General features: G+C 37.6%; 1 protein-coding gene across 4 annotated transcripts in view; it reads right to left on the reverse strand.

Annotated features, from left to right (window-relative positions):
- Positions 1-12,667, reverse strand: part of syt7b (synaptotagmin VIIb) — a 112,853-nt gene that overhangs the window by 35,388 nt on the left and 64,798 nt on the right. For 2 of the 4 annotated variants that reach the window (XM_072380671.1, XM_072380670.1), the window contains exons 3-5: positions 10,818-10,897; positions 8,649-8,783; positions 3,998-4,198 (exon numbers count right to left, since the gene is read on the reverse strand). In XM_072380671.1, the coding sequence (XP_072236772.1) occupies positions 3,998-4,198; positions 8,649-8,783; positions 10,818-10,897 (416 nt within the window). The other 2 variants (XM_072380673.1, XM_072380672.1) reach the window with 2 other exon arrangements.

The following is a 12,667-nucleotide window of genomic DNA, read 5'->3' on the forward strand; positions in this document are numbered from 1 at the left end:
TATCTATCTATCTATCTATCTATCTATCTATCTATCTATCTATCTATCTATCTATCTATCTATCTATCTATCTGTCTGTCTATCTATCATCTTCTTCATTCACTATAAAATAATTTAATTATCTATTCATTTATTTATTGCTTTTTATATTTGATAGCCCAGTGAACTTACATTTGGAGCTGGCTCAATTAATCTTCTTCCATAAACAAAATATTGGTTTGAATTGATAAAAAAAAAGGTTCTTGCGTGCAGTAATAGAAGATCTGTTGTTAGAGATGCAATATAACATGCGATATAACAAATTCACCATGAAACGTCATTTTGTATCCTACAGACTGCTCCTTTAAAGGCACCTACAAACTGTGAGCATTTAGCAATGTTATCTAAAATCTAATCATCTTGGGTCAACTGCTCTGAAGCCTTCCATGCTTGCAAATATAATCGGTCTACAGCCCTTTTAAGAAGTGCTGTAGGGGTGCAGATAGTGGCGATTCTCCTGCAGTCTCTCCTGGCAACCATGAATTGGGCTTCAGTGGAAAGGCTGCACAGATCATACAAATAAGGCTTCTGCTTACACAACTCAACTGGATTTTCCTCTTTGTTGAAATACTGAACATTAGTCTATCTACTCCATTTGTCACCATTTTAAAAAGCATAACTAAAGATGTTGCCACCTTTCACTCAAGTCATCTTTCATCTGGTGCAGTCCAAAATTACACAGTGTGCACATGGCTCAAGAAGCTATATCAAACAAGGTGTAGGTAAATGCTCTGACATTTGCTCTTATTGTTTGAAATTCAGTGACTGGATTAAGGCATTCATGTTATGTAATTCATGTCCCCGTAATTAAACACACTTTAGAAAGTGTATGAACAGTTTGTTTCACTTGTGAAAAAACGTTTTACTCCACAGAATGTTCCTGAGGTGAAATCAGACAAAGACACGTGAAAAGTTAGTCAAAGAGAGGGAAAATTCAAGAAAACGCAGCAACAAATCCATGCAAAGAGATCATTGCTATATGAACATCTGAGCACACAAACTAAACACAGCAGCTATGGTATAATCAATATGAGGAATAACTAAAAAGGTCAGCTGACAAGCTCTATATTGCACATTATTTCTGGGTTTAACAGTCATGTTATCATAACTGACATCATGATAAATCAATACATTGGGCTGGATTGATGGTGACATTAAGCCAGACATCTGGGAGCCAGTCCATGAGCTAATAAATTTTGCCAGTCTGTCCAGTATCATAAATCTGACATAGAGTTTACTCATTTGAAAAATTCAATGGCCTTCCAACAAAGAGTCATTTCCTCACAGTGATTTCCTTGATTGCTTTATCCACTTGTCCCTTCAGATACTGTACATCTTTGCTGTCTTCTGTATGTATCTATATAGCGCTAGCCACAGTCATTCAAATACTCTGAGTATGAGCCTCTTTATCTGCTCAATCCTATTACTGACTTGGAGGGTTATTTTCACATTTCTTCTTGCTTGAAAGTCAATTAAGATGACTCTAAACCTTGAATGATTTTGTAATTAAGGGAAATTGAGGAGGGTGAAAAACAAGAAGAGCACAAAAAAAAAGAAAAATAGCGAGTGAAGAGTGAGAAGGGAGTATGAGAGAGGTGGAGAGAGAGAGGAGGAGAGGTAAAAGCCCCAAAATAGAAACCAATTCCGGAGGAGAAATGGAAATGCAAGTAGACCTAAAAGGAGGAGTGGGAAGAGAACGAGACAGATGAGTGACAGGAAGGAAGAACAGTACAACATAATAACTGGGTTTAAGCTGGAGTGTAAATATTTTATTGCCAAGTAGTTAAAAAGGAACATACCATGTCCTTAGAAGATTTACCAAAAAAAATAAACCTTCAAAAATAAGAGCTTAGCACAATGTATCTGAAGTAAACATGCAAATCATCACAAACTAAAGACATAAAAACACAAACACATGCTCAGCGCTCTGCATTCCTACCAGAGAAAACAAATGAGTGCTAAATTATGTACATACATTGTTATACTGCTGCTTGGTTTACTTGTATTTTGCCTTTTCATCTGTGTTTTCACCTGTGTTGCTAGTGTTTGTTGAGCTCTTCATCGTCAAATTATTCAATTATTTCATCCACACATCTATAAATTATTCATTACTTGTGGTAGAAATGTATGTCTTCATTCTGGCCAATAGCAAAATATAATTTCTGAAGTCAGTTTTGTTATCTGGTTTTTAATCAGTCGGTTGTACCATACTTGAGACACAGTAATAGTGTGAGGCATCAAATTGAATAAAGAGCTGGATAACAACAAATTAATAGGAAAATGACATATTATGAAGCTTCTGCACTAAACTCTACTGCATGTCTTTGTCAAGACTTTATATTGCATCTTGCTATCAGTTCAAGGAACTCTTTACAAAGGACTGATTAACTGGGTCCTACAGATCCTGACCTGTGCTTCCATGTGCATGCAGTTACCTGTGTAGCTTATTTTCAATTTCACTCTTTGGTTGCCATTGTGCCTCTTGTTAAATAGACTCTTTGTATAATTTCAATGGCTGTGGCTGTACGGCAGACTACTGTTCTGTTGTTCTTGTTAAAGTTTGTTCACTTTTAACTTTGAGGAAGCTGCTTGACCTGCCTGGAACTAGGCCGGGCTGTGCTCTTTGATTAGATTTATGAGGAGTAGGAGTATTATTCATGTGTAAGTATGTGTAGGGAGCACAGTCTTTTATTTGCTTTTTCTTTTTAGATTAGACATTTTATTTTGTCTTATTTTCTTTGGTTAAACCTGTATTCAGTTCACGTTTTTTACCTCTATTTTGCGCAACTTTCCTTACTAAGTACTACATTTCATTACCTAAACCTCATCCATCTGTTACCATCACCTTTCCCTGGCTGAGGAATTAGCACTTAGGCTACAATTTACCTCCAGAGAAGTTATATACAGCAATTCATTTCCTCTGTGTTATTGATTTTGATTAAAAACAAGAAGTTTTTCCACATCCAGCTCATATATTGAGCAAATATAATGATGATGATTTAAAGTTGATCACGATGTCTGACCTTTCTATGCTAGTGATGCTCAGATTTGTTGGAGATCTGACTCTAATGACAACAAACAATAGGTCTGTGGTTTATGCCTGTAGGGTCTAAAGTTAGTTTGCTGTATAACAGCAGTCAGTTGGAGGCATAAATGATTTTGCTTTAATTGTGTCACAATAATTTATAGATTTGGAAAAGAGTCTTTTACATTATGCATCCCCATTTTGTTTTTCTTTATACTATAGAATCAATGTTAACAATAAAGAGAAGTGCTAAAACTTTGATTCAAGTAACACAGGAGGAGACCATTAAACTCAAAATATCCAAATTACCCAAAATAATCTCTCCCACTTTGAGACACTATAATAAAGTGATTACACAATCAGCCCATGATAATTACAGGCGTAGACAATACAGTTTGGCTTTGGTTTGAATCATTTGTATCACTGGCCTGATGAAACACACTTTCTGCTATTGGTGCAGCAGCACATTTAGAGTTTAACAAGCTGTTACCATTGATGAGAAAAAAGACTCTTTCTGAAAGCATTTGTTTTGTTTGAGATTCTCTAAAGTGTCATAGTAAATTGAAGACTGCAGAGGATCAATATGACTGTGTGGTTTTATTTTCATCTGAGACATCAGCTGGTTGGCATGCAGTTTAAAAATGTTATTTGTTAATGAATAAAAAACCTGTCTGCAGACAAGACAGAGACTTCAGCAGTTACGAATTCACCACAGGTAGGTTATGCAAAACAGACAACTCCTTTTTTATGCTGCCTTCTTTTTTTCTTCACCAGCACACTGTCAAAAATAGCTTCATATTCATCGTTCAGAGTGCATGCAGGAGTTCCATTCATGATACCTTTACAAACTCACTTCCATGATATGCACACCATGCTGCTGTGGTGCCCATAGAAGCCCCTCATGCTTTACCCATGTCACCATGCTCCACTCACTTGCTAAACCGAAGGCCTCCGGCCTGCATGTGGCTCTGGACCGTCTGCCAGCGCCCAGCCTTGCTGCCCCCCGTCACCATGCTTCGAATGCTGTCACTGCGACTTGGCCCCGCCCCTGTACCAGAGCAAGCGCCACCCCCGCTGTCGCTGGTCCCTGGTGAGGGCCCAGCACCGCCCTGCCCACCCTTATCCACAGCCCCACTGGCAGGAATGGAGGGAAATCGTAGACAAAGAAACACGGACGGACGGGAAGAAAGAATCAAGAGAGGATACAAGAAATGGAGGATCGACGAGAGACAGACGCACAAACGTACAGGGCCAGAGAGTAAAAGTGACATCAGTAAAGTCAGCTTAACCGGTGAGTAACACATTTCATGTGACTCATTCCAGCCACAAGTTTCAAAACTAATTTTCTGAGTCACACTTTCAGGAACCTGGAGGACACAATTGTCTCAAATGAAACAAAATAGACCCAATTGCTCCATTCAAAGCAATTTTACACACTTTAAACAACACTAAAATAACTTTTCAATACCTAGTTCACGCAGATTATAGTGTAGACTGTGGACATGTTATCACTGGTAGACTTTTGCTACACATTGCAGCTGCACAGTCCCCTTCAATCCATTTTAAAAAGTGAGAAATTGACCTATTTCACTTCCCTCAAGAGGACAGCAATGATCGACCTGCTGGCTCGTTGCAGTGGACTTCACAGCTGAGTAATGATGCAGATGCATTATCATCTGATTTTAAGACTGATTTTTGAGAACAGAACCCTACTATCTGTATCTCACACACCTGCAGCTCTTAAATCTAATGTGTCTGTATAAAATGTTTCACATCACCTCAAGTATCGCCTGCAAAAAACAGTATTTCAGAATCCAATTCAAAAGTTCTCCCACATGCTGCAAACCCACCCCGGCTGACCTGGACTTAACAGAGACAGATACAAACAGAGCGCTGACTTCAGTACAAGAACTTTAGAGAGCAGACAAACCACAAAACACACAGCTGCAAAACAACACCAGCATTTACACATTAAATATAGTAAATGTAGTAAAATGTCGTTAAAAAAAAAAAAATTCATTTTTCACTGAACAGCGGGGTGTGTTTGTGTAAGTTTCCACATTACCGTCAACCTCCTGAAAATTCTGCCGTACGTTAATTATTACATTCATCTTTCACATTTTATATTTCTCTTTACCATTTTTACTAAAGCTGTCAAACAAATAAAAAATTATTTTGCAATTAATCCCATAAATGGTTAATTGTGATTCACCACAATTTAATCCCAACTTTGTAACATTTTGTAATCTCTTAAAAATCTGTCCAACTGACAGCTTTTAAATGCAAATATGTTTCTTCCAAATGCACCATTACTCTAATAGCTGAGCCTTCTTTAAGGAGGTGACATTGTGAGTAATGTGATTTCGAGCTGTTTTAGGAAAAATGATGCAACTGAGGAAAGGCGTTCGGACAGAGGTGGTTAAATTATTCATAATCAGCCCGGATGTATCCATATTTCAGAGTACAGTTATTTATCTAAATATTGTTCACCATCTTCAGTGTCTCAGAGGAGGAGATGAAGACCTGGTTGATGTAAAGTTATGATGAGTTATTAAGTACAAGCAGCAGGTGAAGCACACAACAATAAGTAGGTACTCCTTCTATTACAATACAACCATTATCAGGTAACCGGAACACTACTGCTGATTTGCCAAAGGCTGAGGTTTTGTCGCTTTCATCCATGCAAAGACTGCGTCACAAGTTTCGACAGCAACTTGGCATATTTCTGGCATCAGCAGGAATGAACTGTGGATGAGGTGTCTAATTATACATTCATTGTTATCTCTAATATGTTTTTTAAAGATGGAATGCATAAACATGTTCTGACATGTCATCTATGACTGCAATAGTTTTTAAAATGTCCCATAAGCTGCCCCTGAGAGAAATATTTGAAATTTAAAAAACACATTTGGTGTTTTGCACAAAGCCCACTGTTGCATTTTGAGAGTAGGGAGGAACAGAAAACTGATCTGGTGAATCACATTTTGGACATGACACCACTACGAGCCTCATAAATGCCACTCAAAACAACACTTATGTCAATAACACAATCCAGAGCAATCACAACAAAAGCCGTAATCACAGCTGTTCACTGAATTTACCGTATTTTCAACATCACTGCCCAGATAGAATAATTGATCACCTGGTGGTTTTGAAAGAGTCAAGTGAGTTGTAATTAGAGAAGATAAGAAAGAACAGGTTCACTTGGTGCTTCAGTGCCTCAGTGTAAACTGTATCTAAATGATGGAGCGGAGGTGATATGAAGCAGACATTTTAAATCCAAACACTTAATTGCTCTGCTGTACACAAAGGAGACAGAGTTACTATTTTTGGACTAGGGCTCAGCACACTAGGGCTCAGGAGGGCTATCAGGCAGTCTTACAGCACTTAGAGTACTATGAGCTATAGTGGGAGTAGTGACAACAAGCAGAAAACAGAGCGAGCAGAGGAAGAGGTGAAATGGGAAAAACACATAAACACTTTGCACACAGATACAGGAACAAAGATACACACACAGCAGTAACAAACAGTAAAAAACCCACCCCTGTAAAAAAAACAGCTGGACATGAAAATGCATGTTTGTTTTCTGGTGGAGAACTAGAGTAGAAGATCAAATGAAATTTAAATGAAATTACAAATTATGAAACTACATCCAGCTGCTAGTGAGACTTGGCCCTGTTGACAACATAACGAAAAAGCTATTGAGAGGTAACAAAGTCCATCTGCCAACACAAAAACAATCATTTTAGTCTTTAATCAAGGAGCAACAATCCTTCAATTAGGCACAGACCCTTTAGCCTGCATTATGTGGCCATGGTCATGCCGCCTTTATAACATATTAGTAAGTGTTTTTGAGCATGTTTAAAGTAGAAACAGATATTTCAATGACAGTTTTGATAGAAATGTCACAATTTTGTTCTGGCAAATTTTGCAGTGAGTCTTCAAACTGTAGTTAATTCACAAGTATTGAGCCTTAATAGTGACGATGTAGCAATACAGCTGTTACATTTTCTGATGTGACACTGCGTTGTTCTGTTAGACAAGCCTGTTCTATAGTCTCTGTGACAAATTTCCCAGCCATGAAGTACACCACCCAGCCACAACATGGCAGCCTTTCTCAGTAGGACAGTAGTGCCCCACAAACTGCCTCAGAAGGGCTCAAAGAACATCACTAAGAGTCTGAGGTCTTTAGCCAGCCTCTAAACTTTCTTGCTGGAAGCAAGTTTTGGTGGTAAAATGGAACAATCTACTAGTTGAAAGTTTGTATACACCTACTAATTCAAAATTAATGGGTAAAGATGTCCAACATTTGGACAGGTATTGTAAATAAATAAAAAAGATATAGTATGTTCACTGGAGAGCTTTAGGTGCTGGTAGATGGAGTTTGTCTTCTTTGAATGGTGCCAAGCTCGGGAGGCTTAGTTTTCTCAAGTCTTTCTGTAAAAATGATCTGCTATTATATAAGAGAGTGGTGTTGATCATCTCTTCTAACTCTCTTCCAGAAGGCAAACAAGCATACTTCTTTAAATGTCAAGCTTTTCTTTCAGAGTATCCCATTACTTTAAACCTTTAAAAGAAAGTCAACAACAGTCAACCCTCTGGGGAGAATGTATTTGCTTATATTCAGTATAATAAGGTCAAGTCTATTAGAGTATCCTAAGAAGTAGATTTGAATACCTGAAGTTGAGAGGCTTGTCTGTATCAATGAGGAAAATGTTCATGCAAAAACAGTTAAATCTGCTCTGAGGGTTGTCAGTCTCCATGGTAACACTCCATGGGCTACAGGTGAGAGGCAAAGAGGGTTTGGTGAGGCTAGCAGGGCTGTAGGCAATAGGGCTGTCAAACATTTTCAATTGTACACCCTGTACGCTGTGCAAAAGTTACTTTCCCTATTTGTTAGTCTCTGTGTGAGGTTTTTACTTTAGCATAAAGATAGGGATCAATAGAGGGGGCTCATAGTTTTTATTCTCTCAGTAATTTCAGAAAACTAACAAAGTCAACACCTGTGACTTTCTGAAATTACTGAGAGAATTTGGAGCAGTTCTTGGCAGATAGAAACAATCTAAAAGCAATCATCTGAAAGACAGTCGTGTTTCTGTCAGTGTTAGGACGGTCCTCGGAATCACAGCAATATTAGAGGATGCTGCTGCACATCTCTAGCAGGTGCTGCATGGCCAGCAGTGCATACTAAACACCACCTTATGCCCGAATGCAGAAACATGAGGATTACCAGAGATGAGCGGACACTTCTGTTAAAAGATAAGTGGCGAGGCAGCTTTAAAAAATTAGATTTTCTGCCCCCTTTTAGACTATTAATGTGTCCTTTTGACTGCTCAAAGTGATATATTGATCAACCTTTGTATTTCGGCTGGAATATTCTTGTATTATTTCTGAGGCACAAACAGCGAAACACTTGACTAAATTCATCAATTTACTGTGGAAACCAAATCATTACACTGCCAGTAATGTCCCATATCATTTTTCTAACCAGTCACACAGCGTTTTCCAAGTTGTACAGAAGCCCCTGTTCATTACAGCCCTGCCCAGACAGAGGGGTCCCTTACCAGCCATGACTGACACTCACTTGGGCGTGAGGCGAGGGTCTCCATAGGGAGCATAGGGAGACATGTTTAAGAGGAACTCCTTGGGCGGGTAGGAGCTCCACCTCTGCTGCACATTACTGCTGTCATTGTTATTCCAAAAGTCTCTGTCTAGGTCACTGCAGCCGGAGAGAGACAGAGACAAGTAAGACAGGTGAGAGCAGCAGTCACAGATGTGATAAAGAAGTAAAACAAGCAGAAAGGTTTAAAAGATCTAGTTAACATGGAGAGAGTGTGGATAAATAGGATAAATGTGATAAGAACAATGCCTGTTAAAATGTTCAGAAACTGCGCTTAACAAAACATAATAACTATAGTATACATTATGACCTGATATCATGAATTATTGGTACATATTAGAAGGAAGTGACCTGCACCTTATTCCACTCAACCAGGGATGAAGAAAAAAATAAATAAAACAGAAGAGATAGAAAAGTCAGTGTAAATAAAAAACAGAAAATGGTTAAATAGACACATCAGCTATGTCAGGTACTGAGAGGATCAAATGTTACAAGTGATATAAGTGAGAAATTCTTAATTATGCCTGAGACATAAAATCAGTGTTTAAACTGATATGACTAAAAACACTTAAAATGCAAAACTAAGCGTTTGTTTCTGAAAAAATATGTGTTCATTTTGAGTTTGATGACAGTAACTTTGATGACACGGAAACTGAAGTCAAGAGAAGTTGTGGGATGCTTAAAAAAATAATTTGGTTAACAATTCCATAACTAATGAAATCAACTAGCAACAGGTTAATAACATGACTGTGTATGAAATTTCAGGGAGGCTGAGTTTTTCACAAGTAAAGATAGGAGCTAGTCTTCTTTGAAACTTTGAACAGCCAGTACAACATTTTGGAAATAATATTTCTCAAAGTAGAATTACAAAGAATCTGGGAATTTCATCTTCTATGGTAAATATCATTAAAAATTCTCTGTACCTGTGGAACGAGACAGAACAGTAATAGTCAATGACCTAATTGATCTTTGGGCACTTGTGCTGCTTGAAATAAATTATTCCCTTAAAAAAACATTTTAAACACAGTTTACAGTTCACTATTGTATAAATATATATATAAGTCAAAAAGCTACATTAAAAAACAACCCAAACGTTCTCTCAGCATGAGCGCATCCAAGATGGACTCAGGCAATATGAAACATTTTCCTGATGTCTGAGAAATCTAAATATGAAATTTCTCAGAGTAATTACAGACACCCTGAGACCATCTGGCTTTTTATCAGGATGTAATTCAAAAGCCAGCATCCATGATGGTACAATGGGACATTAGTACACATGGCACAGGTCACATCTGTGAAGGCACCATTAATGCTGAATGATACACACAGGTTTTGGGACATACAACATACTTCTATCCAAATAGTGTCTTTTTTTAGGGAGGGGTTTGATTAAAAAGACAAGACCAAACCACGTTCAGCATGTATTACAGCGCCATAGGTACAAAACTCCAGGTGGTAAACAGTCCAAAACTGTCACCCAATGAAAACATGTAGTGCTTTATGAAACAAACAAAGGAAGTCTTGAACTTTTGGGCATCTTAAATCCAAAGTGAAGCAAGAGTAGGAAAACACTTTCCTTTCAACAGTTCCCCAAAGAAGAGACGATGCTTCACAGTGGTAGAGGTGGCCTTCTTCCATTTCTTTTTTTTTTTTTTAAGTCATGCCGCCATCAAATTCAAAATCAGTCCATATGTTTCAGAAAACAATACAACATCTCAAATTTTGTAACATTCAATATTGGACATTGGGTTCAATTTTACATAAAAGTGATTTAGAAAAAAATATATTATTAATCTACAAATGGCTCAAACTGTCAGACTGTTGTTAAGTCTACAACCTGCTATAATGTGAACATTCCTGAACCATAAACCAACCTTTGATTTACAAACCGAAAATGCAAGCAACTTGTCTGCACTGTGCTCCTAAGACATTATAAAATTCATATCATTGAGAAACAACAAGTATTTCCATATAACCATATCTTGAGGGCATCATTTCATGGTGGACACTCCACACCATGCAGGGAGCGATGAGATCAGCTTTGCAATCAGAAAAAGCTGTTAAAATGCGATACCATCACCACATCATAGATCATTTCCATGCGCCTCCATCTACTTCCTTCCTGACACCTACTTGATGGCTTTATTTTCCCCTCGACCTCTCACAGAATCTGGAGAGCTGGCAGCCTCCACCCCTGGCTTATTCCTCTTTCCCTGCAGATATACAGGACACAGACACAAAGAAACAAGGGACATTGTCTTGATGTTGTTTACAAAAGCATTTAATCAATTGAACCATTCATCATGCAGGCTTTAGAGCAGCATCAGGTTCCATCATGGGTTGTAAAATATCATGAATGAAGGAAGAGCAACATTATTGGTTTGATGCCAGGACTACAGCTGGCTCTGAGGATCAGACATGATGAGAGTCCACTTCACTTCAATGAGATGCTAAAACACACTCTTACATGCATGACACAAGCACAAACATATCTGAACTCACAAAGAAAAGGAAAGCAAACACTTAAAAGATGCAGCTGTGCACCAGTCTTACATCTGCACGAGGCACAAGATGTTCACGCTTATCATTTCAAAATTCAAAATATCTATGTAAAAACTTCCATAAAATGGTTTAATACAGCTAAAAGCTGTTTTCATACCCAAGCATTTGGGCTGTTTTTACTCACTCACACAAGTCTCTAGAGCTGGAGGAGATTGTTGAGAGTAAAGCTATTGTTTAATAGGAAATAATTCAATAGCTTTCTTCTTTACAGCAGCATGCTTGTCGAGCAACCCCCACTACAAATCATTTCCTCTTTATAAATATTAATGAATGTAAGTAAAAATGCAATTTCCTTTGGACAATGCCCAATCATGTACGACACATTCTTTTGTGCCGCAGTGTTTTCAGTTGGTCAAATCAGACACTAAAAAGTATATCTGCAATCACACTTTATTGCATTTAGAGATGTGATATTAGAGAACTTAAATAATAATACCTGAGATATTGTAAAAACTCACAGAAATAATTTCTGGAAGCCAATATTCATTCTTATAAATAGATATTTATGAGAAAGCTCCTTTTAGATGTAAACAGGATCATTTTGAGGGTTAAACGCATCATTTCAGTTGCGATTACAGAACTTGTCTTTTTCTGTGCAGAATTTTCTCACTTAATGAACTGTGCTTTCAACCGAGCAACATACAATACTTACAGTTATAGACCTCCCTTTTTGATTGAACTCTATGATCATTGAACTCTTGAGGGTTATATCACTGAGCACTGTCCTGCTGAGTCACTCTGACCATCTGCTTTATTATAACACTTTCCTATTGCAACCTCGCACTAAGGACACAAATAGCATGCATTCCATGAAATATCCATCAAAAAACAAGCTCTTAAACTCATGTTTGACAAAGTAGACATATAATATCTTCAATGGAAATTTTTCTAAAGCAAACTGCACAAAAATGTGCATTAACCTGTTGGACTTCAGTCTCATTCAGAAATTCAGCTGCATTAGTACATGTTGTCGTTGTTGAAAGTCTAAACTAGTACTCTTGTACAATTACATATCAATTAAAGACCAAATGTCTCTCAACATCCAGAGGTGATTAGTGATGGTGGCATTGTTTAAAAAAAGTATTCTAGTCGTAAACATGATAGATCCCTCTAATTTCTAATCCTTCTTTAGAGGACTTAGTGTTTGATTAAAGGAAACTGGTGTTTGGTCTGATGTGAAACTGCTACTAATTATTCTTTTATTTCAAATGAGTTTGATACAAAGCTACATAGATAATAAGCTGAAAACAGCTTTTCCAATGCAAGAATCATGTTAATAGCAGTTGATCATTTTTAAGTTTAAAAGCTTAACAAAATAAATTGCGTTTCAACAGCACAACATGTACCGAGTTGTATTTTCCTCTTCTCAGATACAGGGGCAGTAGTCTATTAGTATTTAAGGCTATGAAGAAAAAGATCTA

Source organism: Leuresthes tenuis, unplaced genomic scaffold (assembly GCF_036924035.1).
Source record: "Leuresthes tenuis unplaced genomic scaffold, fLeuTen1.0.hap1 SCAF_2, whole genome shotgun sequence".
Lineage (NCBI taxonomy): Eukaryota > Metazoa > Chordata > Actinopteri > Atheriniformes > Atherinopsidae > Leuresthes > Leuresthes tenuis.